Source organism: Meriones unguiculatus, chromosome 10 (assembly GCF_030254825.1).
Source record: "Meriones unguiculatus strain TT.TT164.6M chromosome 10, Bangor_MerUng_6.1, whole genome shotgun sequence".
In the NCBI taxonomy this organism is placed as follows: Eukaryota; Metazoa; Chordata; class Mammalia; order Rodentia; family Muridae; genus Meriones; species Meriones unguiculatus.
In genome coordinates, this window is record NC_083358.1 from 84,504,131 (window position 1) to 84,527,514 (window position 23,384).

The 23,384-nt window shown below is 43.1% G+C and overlaps 1 protein-coding gene across 3 annotated transcripts in view; it reads right to left on the reverse strand.

Annotated features, from left to right (window-relative positions):
• The window catches only part of Alg14 (ALG14 UDP-N-acetylglucosaminyltransferase subunit), a 70,699-nt gene extending 47,570 nt beyond the window's left edge, over positions 1-23,129 (reverse strand). Inside the window, exons 1-2 of one of the 3 annotated variants that reach the window (XM_060392814.1) lie at positions 22,865-23,125; positions 17,069-17,220 (exon numbers count right to left, since the gene is read on the reverse strand). In XM_060392814.1, coding sequence (XP_060248797.1) covers positions 17,069-17,220; positions 22,865-23,000 — 288 coding nt within the window. In that variant the 5' untranslated portion in view covers positions 23,001-23,125. Of the gene's footprint in view, positions 1-17,052; positions 17,221-22,864 lie in introns of all 3 variants that reach the window. The other 2 variants (XM_021644446.2, XM_060392813.1) reach the window with 2 other exon arrangements.
• Positions 23,130-23,384: the final 255 nt, after the last annotated feature.

Consider the following 23,384-nt stretch of genomic DNA (forward strand, 5'->3'; position numbering starts at 1 on the left):
AAGCAGCTGGAGCCTTTCTCTAATGCACACTGAAACTGTCTCAGCTCTTCAGCCGGGTTCCACGACCTCCCTACCAGGTGCAGTCCTGGCTGGCCTGGCACTTGCTGTGCAGCCAAAGAGAGCCTTGAACTTGAGGTGACTTTCCTGTCTAAGTGTCCCAAGCACTGGACTCATGGGCTCCCCCATACCCAGCTTCTCCAGCCTGACTAGTTAGGAGTCCATCTTTCCTTGAGAAGCTCCTTCTTGCCTAGGAAAAGAAAGTATTTTTGTTTGTTCTTTCAGAAACAGTTATTGAATTATGACTCTGAAGCCTTCTATGGTGAGCGGCTGTCAACCCTGCAACTTTTTGGCTCCTTCTTTTGACAATATCCAATCTCAATTATCCTCAACCACACAGAGTATTTATTTCTAATATATGTTGGATGGTTTAACCACTCATTCTGAAACCAAAATGACCATAATTTCCTCATATAAAAAAGTGGCCACTCCTGGCTCCCATGGTGGGCTACAAGAGATGAGAATGTAACTCAACAGGAGGCCCTGAGGCAGATGTTTGCTATGGCTTTTGGGAAACTGAGGCTTCCTGTCTCTATCCATAAACTGTAAGAGACTTACCCTCTCCTCAAACAATCAGTACAAACTCTGAAGCTCGTGTTTGCTCCCTTAACAGCAAGACTTCCAGCAGCGCTGTGAGGAGTCACATGCAACTGCAGAAGACAGAGCCAGGAGACTTCACTGTCCATCACAGTGATTTCCCCGGGCAGCTGCAGTGAGTCTTGCCAGAAGCAAGATTTTTTCCCCTCTTTTTTAAGTTGCCAAGTTTCTCTTATTCTCTTTGTTGTATAAACAACTGTTTATGACCTGTACTTATTATTAGGAGTGTAGATTCATTCACTCATCATCCATCAAACGAGTAATAAGTACTTAACAGAGGGCAAGAACTGAGGATGGAAAAGACACTGAGAGGGAACTTACTATAGTCCTGAAGGGAAATTCATGGAAACAATTGCAAATCAAAAGACAAGTACAGTATGAGATATAATTATCATGTTAGTCAGCAAGTAATAAACAATTAACTATATCTTCATAACTCAGGTTTTCTGCAGGGAATGTATGATCTGGCTCACGATGGAAATAAAATTTATGAAGGGTCCTGAGGCAGAGGAGGTGACACGCTCACATCAGAGGTCTAAGAGAACAGGGAGTATGTGGGGAGCTATATTTTGACACAGAGGTAACAAGACAGAAAGCAGGAGACTTGGGGCCAGAGAGAAGACGTTTTAAAGGCAGGCTAAAGGCTACATACTTGAATCTAAAGGAATGAGATACTGACTGCTGTTAAAAGGGTATCTGTGATCAGATCTGCATTCAGGAAATACCAAGCTGACAAGCAGGAGGAAAAGCAGATGTGGGAAGGACAAGAGGAGGGAAAGCTGGGATGCATGCATATCTCTGGGTAATGATGCTGTCAGTTAAGGTGGAGGAATGAAGAGAGTAAACTATGGGAGGAGGGGCTTAGTGGTAGGGAGCTTTCCAGTTCTCAGCTGGAGCAATGGTATTGCCATACCCTAAGAAGAGAATGCAGAAAGGGAAAAGAAGTTGAGGGCATATCCTGTACTCACTGTGGTCTACCTGTTTGTTTGTTTGTTTGTTTACAGTAGTACTTTATTGTAGTCATTGTGGAAAGCTTCAGGAATGCCAGGCAAAGACCCCACCATTAAGTTTTATCTTCAGCACTTTCCTAAAGTGTGTGTGTATGTGTGTACATGTGCATACTCTGAAGCCAGAGTAGGATGGTGTCTTCACCTACCACTCTCCGTGTTATTGCCTAAAACAGTCTCTCACTGAGTCAGATGCTCACAGTTTTCACTAGGCTGGTTGGACAGCGAGCTTTCAGGATCTACCTGCCTTTGCTCCCCAGTGCTGGCATTACAAGCATGCAGAGGCATGGCAGCTTTTCACACAGGTGCTGGGGATTTGAGCTCAGGTCCTATGACCATAGAGCAAGAACCCTTGCCCACTGAGCAATCTTCTCAGCCGTTTTTGCTTTTTTTGGAGACAGGATCTCAAGGGCAACTCAGGATGGCCTTGAACTTGCTCCACAGTGCAGATAGCTTGTCCTACCTCAGCTTCCCAGGTAGCTGGGATTATAGGCCCTTGCCATGAGGACCAGCTGCAGTGTGGTTTTGATTCTGTGAATCAGTGAAATTCTCCAGATACAAATTCTGTCAGTGTTAGAAAACATCTATTTTGGGGGTTGCCAAGATGGCTCGGAGGATAAAATGGGATGGTAAAGGCACTGTATGTCAAGCTCAATCCCCAGGACCCACACATTTCCTGCAAGTTGTCCTCTGACCTCTACACACGTGTCCATTCACATATCTATACACCCACAAAACAAAATAAATATAGAAGCACACACTTCTCAGGTGGAAATGGAGCAGGACGAGGCTCTGTTTCTGGAACAAGGGCAACGGCTGACCTAGCAGGTGGGTATACCAAGCACTGGTGATGCTGGAAGCCAAGATTCAGAACCTGGGCTCTGGGCACACACACTGGCCACCTTGGAGCGGCACGGCCCAGAGAGGCAGCCTCACTTATTGCTGATGCGTCAGCCTAGAGGCAGCTGTGCGATTTTGACTAGCTGAGGATCCCTGACCCTAGCCAGACCTCCTCGCTTCATGAAGAAGACAGAGGCCTAGAGAGGTTGATTTGCCCAAGAAGACAGAACTCGTCATCAGCAGGACCCAATCTGAAATGAGTAGCTCTCCTCCCTCAGTCAGCTAGCATGAAGGCACCTGCAGGATGTGTGAACACTCTCTGTGCTTGCTGTTTCCTGTTCACTTCCCGGCAGACGTATACCAATCCCCAGCCCTTCCTGCCTAAACCAGAAGTGAATAACCTCGGAGCCTTGCTACTTGGAGATATGAGAATTATGCAATCCCTCGTGTGACTATGACTACCAGGCTTCAGAAGTACTTCCTGGGCCTAATAGCTATGGAAAGAGCATCTAAGTGTTCAAAGGAAGGAGAGAGGAAGTCCCCCAGTAAGCTGCACATTGATTTATAGCAAAAAAGAAAAAAAAAAAAAAAAGAAATTGTAAGGCTGGGTATGGTGGTAAATAATATTTGATAATAAATACAAATTTTTCTAGCCCAGATAGGTTGCTCATTTCATCTGACTTCATTCTGAATTGAGGTATTTGAGTTTTTCTGGGTTGAAATATTTTATTTTTATATGGAGCTGGATGTAATTAATGTTTATTAGAATGAGAAGTGCACACACACACACACACATTACTTACACTATAAGAACAGAACTGCAGCTGGGCTTGGTGGCGCATACCTTTGGACCTAGCACTTTGGAGGCAGAGGAAAGTGGATCTTAATGAGTTCAAGGCCAGTATAAAGCAAGTTCCAGGAAGAGCCAGGGCTGTCTCAAAAAAACCCAAGAAAACAAACAAACATAACAGAACTGCAATAAACCACCAGTAGTAAGGTAAAGTTTACACTGAAGTGAAACCCCATATGCATTCATGTTGTTTACAGCCTTCTTTTCTAGAACTGCTTGGATACTGTTGACAGTAGACACCAAATGCATTAAAGTCAAAGTCTCAGGAAGATGAGCAGTCTTAGTTATTTATGAAGATAGCAACCCACCTTGTGAAAAGGTGTGTGTGTGTGTGTGGTGTTTGTTTTAGAGGAGCCGTTTGATGTATCTTAGAACCATCAAACTTCTAGTCAAGCCAAAAATTTCAAAGAAAAACAAAACAGCAAGAATACCCAAACTTCTTTGTTCTCCCTCTCTCTCCCCCTCCTCTCTCTCTTTAAAATGTCACTAAGTATGTTACAGTTTGCATTATTTTAGTAAATAAATACTCCATGGGAATGAGTAGTTACTTCCGTTGGCACTTCTCTGTCCCGAACACTGTCTGGATCTGTGCTGGCTTTCTTCCTGTTTGGTCTTGTTTTGTTTTTCTGGAAGTTTTTGGTATCTTCTCTTTGTCATTAAATTTGAAACCTTAGATGGCTTACCTTGTTGTGGCTACAGTATGACTGGACTGGTTACAGTCCTTTTACTTTGAAGGTCATGTCCTTCTAGGTCTGGGGATTTTTTTTCTAGGCCATCCTTTTGTGTGGAACTTTTCTCCTGTTTCTGTGCCTTTTCTGGGTTACCCTTCAATCTGCAGTTTGATTACCTAATGTGATTCCTCTGTTCTTCAATTTTTTAAATAGTTTATAGCAGAATATTCAGCATGACTGTCCAGTGTTCTGTGGATTTTTTTCATCCTTGCAATAAAAAAAATTAATAACGATGAAAAAAAAAAAAAAAACCTCAGAGTTTTTAAAAAAAAAAAAAATCACATCTTCTTCCTGAGGACGTGATAGCCTCATTTCTCTGAAAATAACTGTTTTCTTTTAAACTTCCCGAACCCCTCCCTTTTCTTCAAAATTCCTTTTGCTGATTGCTGGTTTGGGTTATTATGTGACAGGCATTCCTTGTGGGTCTGACAGTCAGTGGCTATCAGCTCAAACCAGTGATTTTCAAGCAGAGGAGAGGGAAGTCTCCCCCCTTGACCACTGGACCACTCAGCAAGGACTAGAGCCACTCAGTGCTCTCATGGCTGGTGGGTGTGCACGGGTGGGAGGTATCATTCGTTGGCATCTGGTGGAAAGGACCAGGGTGGCTGCTAAGCACTATGTAATACACAGAACATTCTCCCATGGCAAAGATTTATGAGGCCCCTATGTCAACAGCCAGGACATGCCTAGTTCATGTTCATGAATGAAGTGGTAGGGTATGAAGGTAATGAAGGGTAAAAAAACAAACAGGACCTATGTGTTAGGTACTGTAGTTTTGTTCTGTTAGGCAAACTACTGTCTTCAAAATTAATCTTTGACTCCGTGCCTGGAAGATATAAACAGGGCATTCAAGGAAGCGATGTGGAAAGAAGAGCAGCATGGTACAGATTAGGGGACAGGGAAGGGATCTGTTCTTCTGAAGCCCATTTTCTAGGGACTATTTCACCATCACACCTCAGGGGTTACAGCTCTGCTCTTCTACCTGTCTAAAGCGGAGAGTCTGAGAGCACAGCTGCTCCCTATGAAGGCTTCACCCGGCTGTGGGGAAGCACAGGCGTCAGACACAACTGATGCCTATGCTGTCCTTTAGTTACTAACACTGTCTGTTCAGTGGTGCTCTTGTTATCGTGTGTGTGTGTGTGTAGATCTAAGGACAACATGGGGTGTCTTCCTCAAATATTCTACCTTATCACTGAGACAGGGCCTCTCACTGAACCTGGCTGGCTGACCAGTGAGCTCTAAGGAGCCACTCATCTCTGCACAGCCAGCACAGATCACAGGCGTGTGCTGCACTGCCCAGCTTTTTATGTGGGTGCTGGGGATCCAAACTCAGGTCCTTACGCTTACAAAGCAGGCACTTTACACACGCGCGTGCGCGCACACACACACACACACACACACACACACACATCATCATCATCATCAGCTGCCTCTTAAGGTTTCTATTATCATGCTTTCCTCTCCAGCTGAATGAAAAGCTCCTCGAGGCAGAGCTTGTATTTCCTTATATTCCTCACAAAAGTCAGCGACAAATTTGAATGCGAAACTTCTCAATTAGCAGCTGCTGGTTGTGACCTCACATGTACCTGCCTCCCAATGGTACTGGGGGCAGGGTGGAGACGGGGATAGCTTGGGCTTGCTGGCTGCTAGCCTGGAACTCGCATGCACATCCCCTAGACACACACAAGAGAGATTTGAGTGGGAGAAGGCAAAGCTTCAAGTAGACCTGCTCTACTACCTCAAAAAAAAAAAAATCAGAAATAAACTGACATAAATATAATGGCACTGCAGCAAGTGGCCTGCGTGAAAGACTTGTTTTTCTGTCATGCTGGGGCCCGAATGTAAGTCCTTGTGCCACTAAACTACGAATGCTCCCAGCCCTGTGAAGAACGTGCAGAATACAAACTTCCTGCAGGTGGAGAGGTGACTCCGGAGCTATGGAAAGGGTTTCCTAACTCAAGAAAGGGCAATTTTAAAAAGAAGAAAAGGCAATACCTAACAGAGATGCACGATGTTAATCAGAAAGAAAGAAGAGGAGGACAAAGAGGACCAAGAGGAGGAAGAGGAAAAGGAGGATCAGGAAGTGGAGAGTCTCCTGTCTAGCTCTGGCAAGATCAGTCTGTAATACACACTAGTAACCATGGGCCATTCTGAAAGTCTCGAGTTAGCGTAGAGTCAACAGCTCAATGTTCTGTAGTGTGCTTCCACCTGGTGGCAGGATGAGGAAATGGCACCAAACGTGGCTGTCTAGAGTGCAGAGGAAAGTACAATAGAAATTCTTCACCAACACACTGGAGGGACTCCCTGGGAACATTTTCCAAGCCTGTGGGTCCTTTTCAGGGAGGAAAACAAAAGGAATGAATGGGTTGATGGAAGAGAACAAAGGATTTAAAAGATGAGCAGTGGCCAGGGGAGTAAGGAGAGAGCAAGTGAATGGGTAGGGCTCAGGAAAGCTTTGCCTGAATGCAAGAAGCATCCGCAAAACACCAGCAGCACATGCGACAGAGACAACCGATGCCTGTGCTGTCTTTTAGTCACTAACACTGTTCAGTGGTGCTCTTGTTATCGTGTGTGTGTGCTTGTGTGTGTGTGTATGTGGGGGTGGGGGGTAGATCTAAGGACAAGCTTCACCATCAAATGGTGGAGACTGCTGGCTAGGTCTGGGTGATATGAGACACTGTAACAACACTTAGAGACAGAAATGTTCCTGTTCCTCTCCCAGACTCCCCAGAGTGTGACGGCAAAGCGACAGTATTCTTTACACACACGCATGCACACACATACACGGTTTTTTTCTTCTTCTTAAAAACTTACTTTGTTTTATGTGTATCAGTGTTCTGTGGTGTGAGTGTGAGCCATGTTCACACTTGGTGCCTATGGGTTCAGAAGCCAGGGTTCTAGCCTCTGAAATTGGGAGTTACAGTTATAAGACACCAAGTGGATACTGGGAACTGAACCTGAGTCCTCTGCAAGAGCAGCAAGTGCTCTTAGCCACTGAGCCATCTGTCCAGGCTAGCAACAGTATTCTTTTTTGTTTGTCTTGTTTTTTGTTTTTTTTTTTTAAGGACAAGGTTTCCCTGTGTAGCCTTGGCTGTCCTGGACTCGCTTTGTAGATCAGGCTGGCCTTGAACCTACAGAGATCCGCCTGCCACTGCCTCCCCAAGTGCTGGGATTACAGGTGTGTGGCACCCCACCTAACTGCCCAGATTAGAAGCTCCCAAGTCATGCCTGATTCTTACCCATCTTCCCCTCGCTCTGTTCCCGGGAGCTGGACTCTGCCCACTCCACCACCATCTAGGAATATCACACTGTGGCTTTTGTGATGTGCCTTGTACCTGAAACACCCCTCTCAGTGTTCTCATCTTCTCCAGGCCCAGGGAGCAATTGAGTTCGTTTTCCTGCTCATCCCCATGTAATCTCCATGGAGACCTAACTTTTGACGAGCTTCCCAGTCATCTCAGCCACTGTGTCCTGTATTAGTTAGTGTCTTCTCAATGGCAGTTGAGCATGGTCCATGACAGCAGGAGAGGGCTTGGGTTGATTCAGTTAACTAATGGATCTAAACTAACCGTAGCAACATGTGTCAAAAGGAGCGAATGTTTATAACTGAATAAAGTATTCTAAAATACAAGAGTTTTGCCAAGTGCTGTGGCAGTGCTTGCCTTTAATTTAAGGAGGCAGAGGAAGGTGGACCTCTGTGAGTTCAAGGTTAGCCTGGTCTACACAGGGAAATCTAGGACAGCCAGAGTTACATAATAAAGAGAGCCTGTCTCAAAACAAACAAAAAAAACCCAAAAGAATTTTGATTGCTATTATGTTAAATGGGTGTGTTGTGTATGTAAATATATCAATTTAAACAGCAAGCATATACCTTAACATTTATTTATATCGCATTTAATATCTCTTGGTAAGATTTCACTCTTATGCCCACATTATTTCTTCTTCTTAAAGTCCATCACCAGTGTTTAATACGGTGCCTAGTTATTTTCTCCAAGTTAATGCTAGCATGGGAAACAGCCAAAGAGGCCTTATATTACCCAGATTGTGCCTAAAACTTGCACTACTTGATGAAGCTTTCAGCATTTTTTTGTTGTTGTTGCTAGATATAATTACTTACATAATATAATACAAGGTTTGATTTGTCCTGTCTCAGTATTTATACTTATTATTTCATTTTAGATAAAAGAATAAAAACAAATAGTGGTATGATTAATGGCAGATATTTTTATTCTGCTTTTGCTTTTAAACAGTGCCTCTAATGGACATTGGCTTTTGGTTTCAACTATACTTTTTTATATTAAGGAAATCACTGAAAGCATTAGGATATTGAATAATTGGGGCAATGAAGAGTTTTAGGAAGCTAAATATGGACATGAATGTGATACAAAGCTGACTAGAGTCCAGCAAGTGTGGGATTTGCACCTAAGTTTTTGAGATGGCTCAGCGGTTAAGAGCACTGGCTGGTTGCTCTTACAAAGGTCCTGAGTTCAATTCCCAGTAACTACATGGTGGTGGCTCATGACCTCTATAAAGGGATCTGATGCCCTCTTCTGGCATGCAGGTGTACATACAGACAGAGAACTCATACACTACATAAATGAAGTTAAACAAACATAAGGAAGGAAGGAAGGAAGGAAGGAAGGAAGGAAGGAGGGAGGGAGGGAGGGAGGGAGGGAGGGAGGGAGGGAGGGAAGGAAGGAAGGAAGAAGAAAGTTTTCTCTGAGTCTTGGCTTAAGCAGACTTATCTACAGTCATGAACAGAGGCCTGGGTTTCACGAAGAACAGATCAATATGAGTTTGGGATATCCGCTACCTTGGTCTCTGCCCCACATATTTATTGTTAGGAAATATAACTGGGGAGAGGGCAGGCTCATGCCAAGGTGTGCTCTCTGAGAAATTACGTCATGCAACAGATCTGATATAAGGAGGTTTGTGGGGGGAAAAACAGAGGAGTAAGGACCTGAAGAAGGGGTAGTGACAGTGAGTGAGCCATGAGGGCAGAGAAATAGGAACAGAGAGGGAGAGGAGATGGGGGGAGGAGGGGAAGAGAGGAAAGTAGGGGATTGGAGAGAGGAACCACAGGAACAGAGAGATTGGGGGCAGCAGGCAGTTCTTCTATCTGGCTGCACACACCTGTCACACCTGTCTGTGACAGCAAGTGATGACATGAACAACTGCTAGGAACCTGAGGGAAGGCCAGCATAACTGCCTGCAAGCCAGTTATACTACAGCATTTATACCCTTGGTCGTACATACGCACACATGGACAGGAAGAAACCAGCACTGGCGGGACCCCACTCCAGCCAATCCCTGCAGTTACCTGCAGGCGGTAGGCGGGGATTGTGATGACAGATGCCCATGGATTTACGCTTAATCTGTACTGTTTAAACTTTCCTAAGAAACAAACAAAAGGGAATAAAAGGTGCAAAGAACAGAAGAAAGGAAAGAAAGAAAACTAACCAGTGTTGGAGTTGGTTCTGGAGTCTATGCAACGAAAAATCGCTTTGAGGATCCTTATCACAGTATTTTGTCTAGAATCAACACTCAAGTTTTCAAAATGAATCAACAATCACCCTTTCAGGGAGAACCCCAAAGGCCAGTTACAGACCGTGGGAAAACTCAAAGAAATAAAGGTTGGAGCCACTTTTTAACCTTTCAAATCTGTTTTCAAGGACTTTGACTGTTTTATGTGTGAATTTCTCATTCTACGACTTGAAATGCAGTTTAGAAAGAATTTGTTCCAGTGTCACAGTGCCTTTCCTTTAGCCCTTTAGTCATATGATCCGAAGGGACCAACTCATGATCTGACAGAAGTTACTAGGAGTAACGCTGGTTGTCAAGGGAGGCTCTTAGGAAAACAAAGGCTCCCATTCAGAAGTAAATAAAAGGATGAACCAAATCCCAGAGTGCAAAGCCCTGGGCCTTCTTTCCTTCCAGGGCTGGCTGGGGTTAGGGGTGGCAGGGTAGGGAGGGTAGTGTGTGTGTAGGGGGGTCAGCTGCCTTGCTGAAGCCCACCTCTGAAAGCTGGTTTCCAGGAGAAAGCTCTGGTGGGAATCACTGTTCAGCTCCATGCAGCTCTAGGAATGGGCTTCCCAGAATGGTCACTAAGCATGGTGGCTGAAGGCATCTCTTCCATTCCTCTTCATTTAGAACTAATCCCAACGGAGACTACTTGTTCTTTAGAATTTTCAGGATATTTCACACACTCGATTTCACAAGTAAATGGTCCTTACTTGGGGGTGAGGAGGGGGTCTAAGCTCACTGCTTCTCAGTTCTGTAGTCTAGGCTACTGTCAAGGGGCGTTTCTCATAAAGGTAGTGAAATGAATCAAAGAAGCAGAAGTTGACTAATACAGAGTCAGATAATAAACTGATAATACTCATCTCTCTTTGCTTCTGTGTTATAAACACAGCGAACTAAGCATCTAAAACTTAATACTAAAAAAAAAAAAAAGAAAAGAAAAATTTCTAGGGCTGAAGAGATGGTTAAGCGGTCTTTCTGCTCGTCCAGAGCCAGATTCAGTCCCCAGCACTGAACAACTATAGCACATACACATGCCCATTCACACACACACACACACACACACACACACACACACACACACACAAAGTAATTATTTCTTACAATCTAAATAAAAGAAATAAAGAAGTTGGAAGAAGGTTTCCTCTATTACTTAAATAATAAAGTTATATTTTCAAATTTTAAAACTCAAAATATGTTGCATCTATCATAAATAGGTTGGCAAAGATACTTTTCTACAAAGTGGTAAAAACATTTAAAAATCCATTGAATTTTGCTAAAATTTTATTTATTTTGTTTTTTTTCTTCTTCCTCTTTTTCTTCTTCTTCTTGTTCTCCTGTTTTGAGTTAGATCCATGTTGGCTTGAACTCTCTACACAGACCAGGCTACCCTTGAACTCACGGCAATTCACCTGCCTCAGTTTCCCAAGTGATAGGATTACAGATATGACCCACCATGTCAGGCACCATAAAAATTCTGTACAAGAATAAGTCATAACCAAAGAGAACATTCCCATGTAACTCTGTTTACTCTAAGGAATTAAAATGGGTGTTGCGTCTTTGGGTCTCTGGGAAATTCTTGACTTTTGCAAGAGCAAGCCTGCATGATAGATGTGGGTTTGGACTTCTCACCAGCACCAACTGTGAATGCACATTGATTACCATCACTGAAGTGCTTGCAGAGGAAGGAGTAAGACAGCACAGTCACACAGGGCAGTTACTGCCTCAGAATGCCTACTGCCTCCAGGAGAGCTGTCCATGATGATGACAACCTCTCCTGCCTCAGCCTACTGCCTTCACAGGAGCTGCCCACAATGGCAGGGCCTTCTCTTTAGTCTGTCAGCTATTCATCCTGCATGGAAAGGCTTTCCTGCCATAAACGCTTTGTGAAGTTTGTAAACTTTATAATCTCTCAAGGCATAAAAGTGGCCAGACCCATCTGTGGATGCTCCAGCAGCCCAGCTCCTCCCCAGACCTCTGTAATCTCCAGCCCCCCAGTAGGACTCATCCCAGATTATGCCAATTTGAGGTGAAAAATCTGGACAAAACCCCACCAATCTCTCTGAGCAGAACTAACCAATCCCTGAGCTTCCCACTAAAACCCATCAATCCCTGAACAGGAAAACATACTCTAGAAAGCTCCACTCCCTAATAAATCCTATACAAAGGCTGTGTCTGCTCAGTTCCCTGCTGTCTTCTCCTGGGAACAGAGGAAGCTACTCCTGGACTTGTTTCTCCTCTCCTGGATTCATCCCTCCAATAAACCACTTTTAAGAGATTTACTGCCTGGTGTGACTCTCTCATCAGAAGAAGCAACAAAGGGAAGAAAGAAGAAGCAAAGAAGGAATAAACTTGGGCTCCTAAACTCCTCAGCTCCTCAGGGGTTGGGGTAATCCTCTGGGAGCTGCAATGTCTCCCCTGAGGAAGCCTCCTCTCAGAGCTGTGTGGTTCCTGAGCTCCCGTTTCTCAGCATGCTCTTCCTATGGGACACTGTCCCACCTCAGAGCTGGGATACCTTCCCAGGTCTCAGAGTTGCGGGTTACCCTTCTCAGGATATCCTTCCACCCAAGTACCAGGAAGGCCAACAACAACAATAATAATATACTCTAACTGAGGAGGAAGAAAAAGGGGTATCTCCTTGCTCCCAACAAGAAGGAAAGAAAAGGAATCTATGATGCTAAGGTTTGGGGAAGGCACAGGCACACCAGGAGCCTAGAGCAGGGGCTGCAGCACACCAAAGGTCCTGGCAGAGATGCTGGCAGAGGACCAGTAAACTGACGGCCGCCACTTCCACAATGAGCCCCCATACATACAGGACCTGGGGCCCAGTTCTGAGTCCTCTCTGGATAATCAAGTGCAGTTTCTTGTTGTCACTGCAGTAGTCTATACAAAGATGACTCCGAAATTTACACTCCAGATCACACTCACCAATCCAACCATGTCAAATACGTCTTAAACTGATACATGTAATTTAATTCAAATAAAATTGCCAACACAGGCTTGATAATCATGTCAAAGAGGATGATGATGATGATGATGTTGATGATGATGATATGTAAGAAAGGAAGAAAAACTCAACAGTTCTGAAAAAAAAATAACTAACGGGATTTAGTACTGGCTTAGAACAAACGAATCGGTAAATAGAGAGCTATAAGCCATACTTTATAGTTTTGTTTTGCTTTGCTTTGTTTGAGACATGGTGTCTCGTTGATGTAGCTCTGGCTGTCCTGGAATTCACTATATAAACCAGGCTGGCCTTGAACTCACAAAGATATCCCTGGGCCTGGTCTAGGCTTTTGAAAGCCTTGAAGCCGGTTTCAGGGACACACCTCCTCTAACAAGGACACACCTCCTAATCCTTTACAAACAGTTCCACTAACTGGGAACCAATCATTCAAACATATGAGCTTTTGGGGACCATTCTCATTCAAACTACGAAAAATGGAGTAAAAACGAAACAATGAACTAAAGAAAATATCATTTGAGTACAACTCTGACTAAATCCTATGGAAAACTATAATCTTGGAGGGAAAAAAACATAAACATTAAAATCTAAACCTTTTGTCCATCATAAAACAGGTAAAGAATAAGCAGAAAGAAACAGACTTAGAATCTTTTTTATTTACATATATGCACCTATATATGTATGATATATGAAAAAAGATTTCATTCACAATGGGAAAATGTTGGCTGGGAATGTACTCCAGTTGACAGAGTGCCTGCCTCAACTGTTTGATCCCCAGAATTCTATAAAACTGGACATGGTGGTTTGCAATTGTATTTCTAGCACTGGGAAGATATAGGCAAGGAGGATCAGAAGTTCAAGGTCATCTTCAGCTATATGACCAGTTCAAGGCCAGCCTGGAATACAGAAACCCTGACTCTAAACTAACAACCAACCAACCAACTAAGCAACAACAACAGCTAAATGAAAATAAATTACAAGAAAATAGACTTACACCAAAGAAAGATGATTAAGAGTTCACTAAATAAAAATAAATAAATAAATAAATGAATTAAAAAAAAAAACAAAGAAAACAGGCATATAATAACTAACTAGTTAAATTTAGAAATCTTATGGAACAAAATCAAATGGACATGAAACCTATTTTCTGGAATTCTAACTTCTTGAAGAGAGTAAAATTGTATTTACAGACTTCTGTGAGAAAAAGTGACAAAAGAATTAGAATTATATGCCAAGCCAAAGAACACTTGGAGTATAATGTCACAACAGAGATTCTCAGACTTGGAAAGACCCTGAGGGTACATTACCCTTCCTAAAACACACACTGATGGAAATACCTGGACCAGAGCGAAGGGCAGTATACGAGGTACAGCAGTGGGCCAGATGTACACAGCTGCTGCTATCGAGGGCCGCTTTTTCTCCTCCAGCACTGAGGACTGAACACAAGGACCTGAGCGTGTGAGGCACTCCATCGCTCACCTAGATTCCCAGCTCACTGTGAGGTTTAGTTACATTAAAACAAAGGTCATTAGATATACAGAGTGCTCGCCCTGGAAGATCTACTGTGGACTCTTTTTTTCTTCCTTTCTTCCCATATTCAACATTTCATAAATCTCCCCCTAGCTGTTTGTACTTTCCCCAGAGGATTCCATTAAGTTCAACTACTTATCCATGAGCGTTTTCAGTGATATTAACTTAATAAGTATTAACTTGGAGAGTTTAATTGTTGTAATCTTTTGGTTAACTCTTCCAGAAAATCTTTGTTGTTTTGAGATTGCTTCTTTTGCAAAGCAAACTATCCCTGTTTAATTAACAGACTTTCCCCTAAATTTTAATGATAACGTGAAGTAAAAAAACCATGCTGTCCTTTTATATTAACTTTTGGTAGAAGTCTCTGCTTTGAATTATGATTCTGTTCATAATGTCTGACCATGTCTCATTTTCAGCTTATAATTATAACCAGAAGTCTAAATTGGCATCATGTAATGACTTTCTGCGACAAGGGATATGTTCTCTTTTCTCCTGGGCTGCCAGCCTCAGGTACCTAATGAGTATCAGAAATGTGGCTAGACTTGGTGGTGCACTCCCATAATCCCAGCACTCAGGGGGGGCAGAGGCAGGTGGATCCCTGTGTGTTTGAGGCCAGCTTGGTCTACGAAGTAAGTTCAGGACAACCAAGGCTACACAGAGAAACCCTGTCTCAAACAAAAACAAAAACAAAAACAAAACAAACAAACAAACAAAAAAAGAAATGTGGCTAGTGCAACTGCAGGACCAACTTGACAATTCCATTTCTTTTAATCAATTTAAACAGAGATATGAAAAGCCACATGTGGCAGATGGCTACTGTACTGTACAGTCTAGTTCTGATTCTTCTGTGTTCATGATGGGCTCTTGCAGCAAATGTGTGGTCGCCACCGCACTCTTTAGCCAGATCCTTCCTTCTCCTGTCTATTGAGCTCCAAGGGAGAGAAAAAAAGATGGCTGTTGGGGAGACAGCTGTGTAGTAACGCCTAAACTGTAGTGTGGGATAAGGCCAGTGGGTTGAAACTTCCCTTCAGCAAGCCTTGATAGGAAGGTATCTGTCTGTACTTGGCTCTCTCACCCTCTACATTGCCCTACAGGCACCAGCACACAGACATAAGGAGAGATGGAGGGTCGGGGAGGTATGCAAGAGAATGGTACCCAGGACCAACCCACAAAGGGCAACTCTTTCCTGCATCTTTTTCCCGCCCTGGATTCAAGAGTAGAGATTCTCTCAGAATGAGACATCATTGTTCCTAACAGTGGTTGCAGTGCCCCAGCAGGAAATTAAGTGACAAAGGTGTCAAGTAGATATACTTGTTCCTTGCTGTGGTCCACTTTGATGGCTAAAATGATAAGGGCATTTAAAAACAGCTCAAAATTCAACAACTGGTGTCCTCATAGGACAGGCAGATAAAGACAGAAAGGCCATGTGGCTACAGCAGCAGAGACTGGAGAGATGCAGCTTCAACCAACGCCCGCCGTGGGTAAGGGGTTAGGGCTGCTGGCAAACACCGGAAGCCAGGAACCCGCAAGAAGGGCACCTTTCCTAGAGGCTTCTGAGGAGACATGATGCTGTGACACTTTGACTTCAGACTTCTGGAACTGTGAGAAAATCCTTGAGTTCGTGCTGCCTGGTTTACGGCGCCTTACTAACTACTGTGATAGCAGTTCTGGAAAGTCAGTGAGCACAGTATTGCTCCCTAAAACAGAAATGGCCGCGGCAGCTGTTCTCACACACAGGAAAAGTACCACACTTTGTCCTATGGCTGAATGAAAGCGTACAGATTCATATCCTGGTCTCATCTGAGGTAGATTTTGCAAGAGTACACTTTAACAGCATCTTAGCTTGGGGGCGTGGTTATAAGGTACAACAACCTTTTTAAAAAGCTAGTGTATGTGGGAGTCTGTGGTGGAGGTAGAGACTCAAGGGGGTAGGGGAAGAGCTCCATTACTGGATCCTAATTTCCAACCAAGAGAAGACCCACCCAACCTGAGCCAACAGGATACAGCGGCGTCCCAGAGCCACGAAGACCACACTCACTACCTACTTACTCATTTTACTACTGTTTGATAGTCTTTTGACTAAAAAGTGACTTTTATCAACTATTGAGAAGACAAGCCACTGGCTCCCCCAATTTTCTCCTGTGCAGAGAGCTTGCCCCAAAAAGAGATGGATTTTATTCTCTGGGTCTACAAGTGCAAAAATCCCAAACTCTGATGGCCTGAATTTTATCTGTTCTCCTCTGTTGAGCTCCCTGATACAGCCCTATGGCTGGATAATTTCCACAGAAAAAGATGGAAGGTCACACAAGGAGCAACTCTTCTTCCATAAAGAAGTGACTTCATCTTTTTCACATCACTAAATTTTGCTTAAAATGCTAAAATAGGCTAGGCCGTAGTGGCACAAGCCTTTGATCCCAGCACTTAGGAAACAGAGACAGGTAGATCTCTGAGTTTGAGGCCAGCCTGATCTACAGAGTGAATTCCAGGCCAGGGCTACACAGAGAAAACCTGTCTCAAAAAGAAAAAGGAAAAAAAACTACAAAAAGCTAAAATAAAGTCATAAATGGCAGATACAGAAATAATTATAAAGGTGAATACAAATGTGATTTGAAGAAGTGATAACAGATTATGAATAAGTTAAATATAACACATTAATAGAGAACCTCAATGGAGATCCAAGAAGTATATTACTGAATGTTTTAAATATGTAACTACAAATCAAAACAATTTTCACAATTGAAATTCAATGAAAAATTGTTTTCTCTAAAACAATAATATGAGAATAGAGCCACTTCTAATTTGAAGATTTATTTTAAAGAAATTCTTGTCTTCTGCTGGTAAAGGATACTTATTTCTCTTCCGGTATACATTTTATTGCCTATTGTGGGCAGGGTACTGAAATACCATGGAATTATTTTCAGAGATGATATATTTGATGTACAACTTGCAACTTACAGAAATGATCACACACCTCGTTAGTAGAGTCTCTCTCGGCCCGAGCACGTTCAAAAGAATGAATTTTCTTGGCACTCATCTCATCAGACTCAGCAATGACATAATACCTGGGTGAGTAAGCACGGGACAAGCTTCCAACCAGCCTCAAGATCTCAGTGGTATGTCCACCTAGAAACAAACACAATATGGCCAGGGATTAATAACGCAATGGGGAGGAGCCATTGGAGAGGAAGCTTAGTGGCCAAGGGCTCTTCCTGTTCTTGTGTCTCACACCCATTTTCAGTTACCCCAGTTCTAGGGAACCTGACCTTTCTTTTGCCCTCCACAGACAGCAGGCATCCACGTGGTACACATACATACACACAAGCAAGTCACTCATACACATAAAAAAATCTAAGAAAAGAAGGGAGAGGAAACGCAATGAGGACTGGAAAGATGGCTCAATGCCTAAAGATGGTGTACTTCTCGTGTAGAGGACCCAAATTCAGTCCTTGGCACCTGCACTGGGCAACTCAGCTTCAGGAAATCTGATGCTTCTACGGTCACTGGCACACACATGCTAACACTCCCCCCACACACTATAAACATAACTAAAATCAAAATATTAGCTGGGTGATGGTGGCACATACCCTCAATCCCCAGCACTCGGAAGGTAGAGACAGGCAGATTTCTGAGTTTGAGGCCAGCCAGGTCTACAAAGAGAGTTCTAGGACAGCCAAGGTTACACAGAGAACCTGTCTCAGGAAAAAAAAAAAAAAACAAAAAAAACAAAAAAAACCCCACAAATAAATATATAAATAACAAACAAACAAAGACACAAAACACACAACCTATTCCTTTATATAAGTACTGCTTTTATATAGATGATAATAAATGCATTAAAAACAGCATTATCACTAAAAAAATGAGATGGTACATGGACGTATAAGACACTTTGATTTTAGGAAATCAAGAAAGCTGGAGAGGAAAGGGCAAGATACACACACACTTATAAAGAGAATGCAAGTCCGGGGAGGGGGAAAGCCACTAAAATGGGATGACAAAGGGCTATGAAAAAGCAATGCCCTCAAAATAAGAATGACCCTAGAAAAGCTAAGAAGACGAAATATAAAAATAACAGCTGAGAAGACCTTTAGTCAGAGGCAGGATCATTAAGAGCATGGGACAGTGAGATGCGGGTTGTTTTCGTGGGGCAAAGGAAACACTGGGTGAAGTGAGGTCAGGCAAGCAGGACGAAGACCAGACAAGGCGCTTTCTGTGTGGAGAAGCCATTTAATGAGCTCTGACATTAGGGTGTGAGCTTGCTGAAGGAAAAGTGTTAGCTACTGCCTCAGGTTCTAACAGAGGTCTCAACACAAGAGGTCTTCAACTGCTACCAGTTCTACCAACGGAGTCTATGTTCAGTTTCTTAAATTTTGCAATCAAAAAAAAAAAAAAACAAAAAAACAAAAAACAACGTTAACGCTTTCTTCTCAAAATCATGACTTTAAAAAGCAATTACAGCCAGGTGTGGTGGCACATGCCTTTAATCAGCACTCAGGAGGCAAACGTAGGTGAATCTCTGCAAATTCGAGGCCAGCCTGGTCTACAGAGTGAATTCCAGGACAGCCAGGGCTACACAGAGAAACCCAGTCTCAAAAAAAAACAAAACAATTACGTCGGGGCTGGAGAGATGATGGTTCAGCAGTTGAGAGTTCTCCCTGCTCTTGCAGAGGACTGGAGTTCAGCTCCCAGCATTAACATGGGGTAACTCACAACGGCCTACAACTCCAGGAGATATGACACCTCTTGTAACCTCCCACGCCACCCTCCACACACACATACACATTAATAAAAAGAAAGAAAAAGAAATCTATTATTTAAAAATCAATTACAGCTGGGCATGGTGGTGCACACCTTTAATCCCAGCACTCCGGGAGGCAGAGGCAGGCAGAGGCAGGCGGATCTCTGAGTTCGAGGCCAGCCTAATCTACAAAGTGAGTCCAGGAAAGCCAAAGCTACCCAGAGAAACCCTGTCTCAAAACAAAACAAAACAAAACAAAACAAAACAAAACAAAAAGTCAATTACAGTTATCCCTTTAGTACCTGTGGGATACAGGGTTCTGGGTTCCCCACTGAATCCAAAATCTCCAAGTGCTCAAGTTCTTTACAAATAAATGGTGTCATTTCTATAAATAACCTACACATTTCCTCCTACACATTTTCTTGCTTATTTAATATACTATAAATGCTAGTTAAACAATTAGTATACCATAGTATTGAAGGAGTACTATAGTGTTGAAAAATCTGTGTATCTTCATTACAAATGCATTCTTTCTCAAGTGTTTTGGATCTGAAGATGCAAAACCCACTTCTAGGAAAGAGGCCAACTGCCCCTCCCCTGTAGTTTCTTTCAGGAGAACGATCATGACTACAAGGAAAGACTATCTACCCCTAACATCTGAGCTACTCAACCAAACTCCTTATCAGTTGTGTTTCCATTTTATTTCACAAGCTCCTGGGGTCAGCCAGGCCAATCCCTTCACTGTCTGCTTCAGTCGTCCTGTTTGTTACATCCTCCTTGCCTCTGGTTATGCTGCCTTTCTTACCTAGAAAGCTCCTTCAGACCATCTCCTTTTGTTCCAAAAATGTGGTTTTACTCACACATGAACACACAGAAAGACAATTATACAAAGTATGTGGGGTTTTCCTCATCAGATATTCTAATGAGAGAAAGACTGTTTTCCCAGGTTCCAGAGTGAATTAGGGAGGATGGGGGCGTAGCTGCAGAGTGAACTTCAGGAAGTAGAATCAAATGTTTACTTTATAACTTGCAACCCTTCTTCTTGCCTGGGGCACCTGATTGATGCATCTGCTTTATACTCGTTTTAGTATTTTTGTCTTGGGCCTTGAAAAAGTATTGGACCAAGTAGTTTCCCACCCCTGTCCCCACAAATGGAACAATTAATGATAAAACCTAGTATCCACAATGAAATGGGAGCTTCACAAAACTTGCTGTAATAGTTCTTGTGTTTTGTTTGTTTGGTTGGTTGGTTTTTAATGGTTTCTCGGTGTAGCCTTGGCTGTCATGGACTTGTTTTGTATACCAGGCTGGCCTCAAACTCACAGAGATCCCCCTGCCTCTGCCTCCCTAAAGTGCTGGGATTAAAGGCCCACCATGCCCAGCCTCCCTTCCATTTTTTAAAGGGAACACTCACTGAACACACTCACTGAAAATTTAACCTGGCTACTAAGTAAAGTCACTAAAATGATTTACCCGGTAACTAAATAAAGTCATTAAATGATGGACTCTGTCCCTGAGGTTCCATTTCACTCTTTTATTATCTTAGGGGAGGGCAGTGGTAAGGAGCACTTAACTGCTCCTCCAGAGAACCTCAGTTTCATTCCCAGTACCTACATTAAGCTACTCAAAACTACATGTAACTGAAGTTCCAGGGAATCTGATTACCTTTTCTGGCCTCTGTAGGCACACATGCACGCATGCACATATATATCACTCAAACACACGTGTACATAAATAAAAAAATATCTTTTTTAAAATAAGAGGGATAAAGTCATTTTAGTAGATGGGTATCTATACGAACATGCAGATATACTCAAATAAAAAACAAATCTTTAAAAGAGAAACATACTGGAGATCATTATTAACTGATAAAATACAATTCCATAGACCTTAAAACACGCCGGCATCCAATAACTTCTTTATTTTTTTTTAATGTTTAAATGTGTATTTATTGTGTATGAAGGTTTTGTTTGCATTTATACCTGTGTACCATTTGTGTGCCTGGAGACCAAGAACTTAGAAGAGGATGGAGGATCCTGCCATGCTCTGCACAGCTCCTGACCTAACTGGGTAGTGAGGGAATAAAGAAAAGACAGACATGCAGACACATATACAGAATGGCTGGGATTGGGTGGTCTGGGCTCTCTGATGAAGAAACCGCAGGACCCTAGAAGCTCAGAGTGTTTACTCTATACGGCTGAACAGGAAAGCAGGGATATCACAAGGAAACAGGGTTGTTATATACAGTTGGACAAGGAGGCAAGCTTAGCTCTGTAGGAGCAGTCTCTGGAGGGGAGCAGTCTTTTTCAGGGCATGACTGTATGGACAATATTCATCCACTCAGGACTCCACTCAGTCCCTACAGGATCCCTGGGAATTATAGACACCTGTGAACCACCATATGGGTGCTGGAACGCAAACCCTGGTCCTCTGCAAGAACAAAGACTATTCAATGCTGAGCTATCTCTCCTGCCATCCAATCACTTCTCTCCTGCCATCTTGCTCCAAGCCACTCTCTCACATCAATTATGAATACAGCTTTATATAGATCACATCCCCACTTCCTCTCCCTTTTCTTCTTGAAGCTATTTTCAACGCTACATCCAGTGTGTTCCTTCTAAAAATAACTGATAAATATTTTACTTCTGTTCAAAAAGTCCCCAGTGACTTTGCATCACACTTGAAAAAAACTTGGTACTTCTTCTATAATTAATATGAGATTTTAGTCCTTCTCTGTGTGGCAACTACTCATTTGTTTCATCTCCTGTTAGCTTTCCTATTTCGTGAACCACAGTATCTCTGCCCTTTTCCTAGTGCTTCTGTGGCAAGTGATACTTGTTTTGTTTTTTTCTATTTTCAGTTTCTGTTTGTTCCAGAGCTCAAGGTAGTGTCCGGCCTTTCAAAATATAAGGAAGGAAGGAAGGGAGGAATTATAATTGCATGTAAGTTTGGCATTTTTGCTTATATCATAAATATTATTTGTGTGTGTGTGTATATAGTCATTTCACATAATATTTTAGTCAATGATAGTATACTTGACTGGTGACAAGAGATTAAATGGGAACTGAACAATCCTTATTGTCTAGTGACACGACTACCATCATAACATAGCCCAAGGTATTCTGTTTGTAGCGCTTTCTAAACAAATTTATTGTGCTGCCTATCTTATAGAAAAGTACAACATACACTATTATATACAGTACATAACACCTGATAATGATAATATACAACTACATTACTGGTTTATGTATTTTTTATTAGCGTGTTCTATTTTTAAAAGTTTACTGTAAAACTGTCTGTCCTGTTGCAGAGGCAGCCTTAAAAGAATTTACTGTGTCTCTTGGCTGCATCACGTCCTGTTAGGTTTGATTTATTTTTGTTTTTCTGCCCCTGGAGCAACAGGCTATACCATAGGTATTCCAGATAGCACTGATGTATAGGATCGGCTGTCACCTTGGTTGTGTAAGTAAAGTCGAGTAGTGCTTGACTATACACTGGTTAAAACTGTTCATTTAAAATTTTAAGTTCTACTTTTTACACAGCTAGTTAGACAGTTTACTGCTCGCACCCCGTCACTCTGAAGGGACTGTTCTACAGAGTGTCCACTTCTTTTTATCTTCAAGGACTTCACAGATTTATAAGTGCAACAGCTCTGTCTCGTTCACGTTTCTTAAACACAAAAGGCCTAGATTAATAACGCACGGCAGCAAAGAGGGCAACTGTATATCGACATCAAAAGGCTTCAGCGTACTCCGTCGCTAATTATTTGTTAGAAAGCTGTACACTACAGAGAGGCTTAATTACAGACAAGTAGTAAGGACTTAACTTGTCTTTATGACAGGCGGCTGGGTGGCGTCAGCTAACCAGCATTTTTCCCTGGCTGGGGTGACCAGTTCCGGAAACGCAGGGAAACTACAAATCTCAGCGTGCACCGCTCCTAAAGGCGCTAAGAAAGCCACAGAGAGTCGCGGTGCACTCTGGGGTTTGCAGTCCCGGACACAGCCCGTCGGCCTCCGTCCGAATACTTACCGGATCCGGCAACTATCAAGACTCTGAGAGACTCTCGGGGAGTGACGTGAAGGGGTCGAAGCACTTGCCATAGTCGTACCACCAGCAATATCGCCACGGATACCGCCGCCGCAGCTAGAATCAGAATGCTCACCATTCAAAGGGGCGGTGCATGCGTAGTATTTCCGGAGCCAGCGGTCAAAGTTTACGAGCTGGCAGCTAAACAGCAAACGCGAAGGCTTGCCCCTCTCTGTGGGAGGAGCTTGTCTGCGCTGGGCGGAGCTTGGAATTGGGCGGTCAAAGTTCAAAAGTGTGGCTCCGATTGGGAAACGCAAAGCGACGTGTCTCAGTGTCTCGGTGGGCGGAGCTTGTTTGTGGTGGGCGGAGCTAGTTGCAGTTGCCTGAAGCCTGGCGGCGTGGAAAGGTTATGACTGTCCTTACCAGGTTTTGTGCCGCAGTTGTGTTGGCCTAAACTGAAATTGGAAAGTTAAGTGCTGGAGAAGTTTGATTTCCGCCAGTGACGAGGTCAGGCTATGTACAC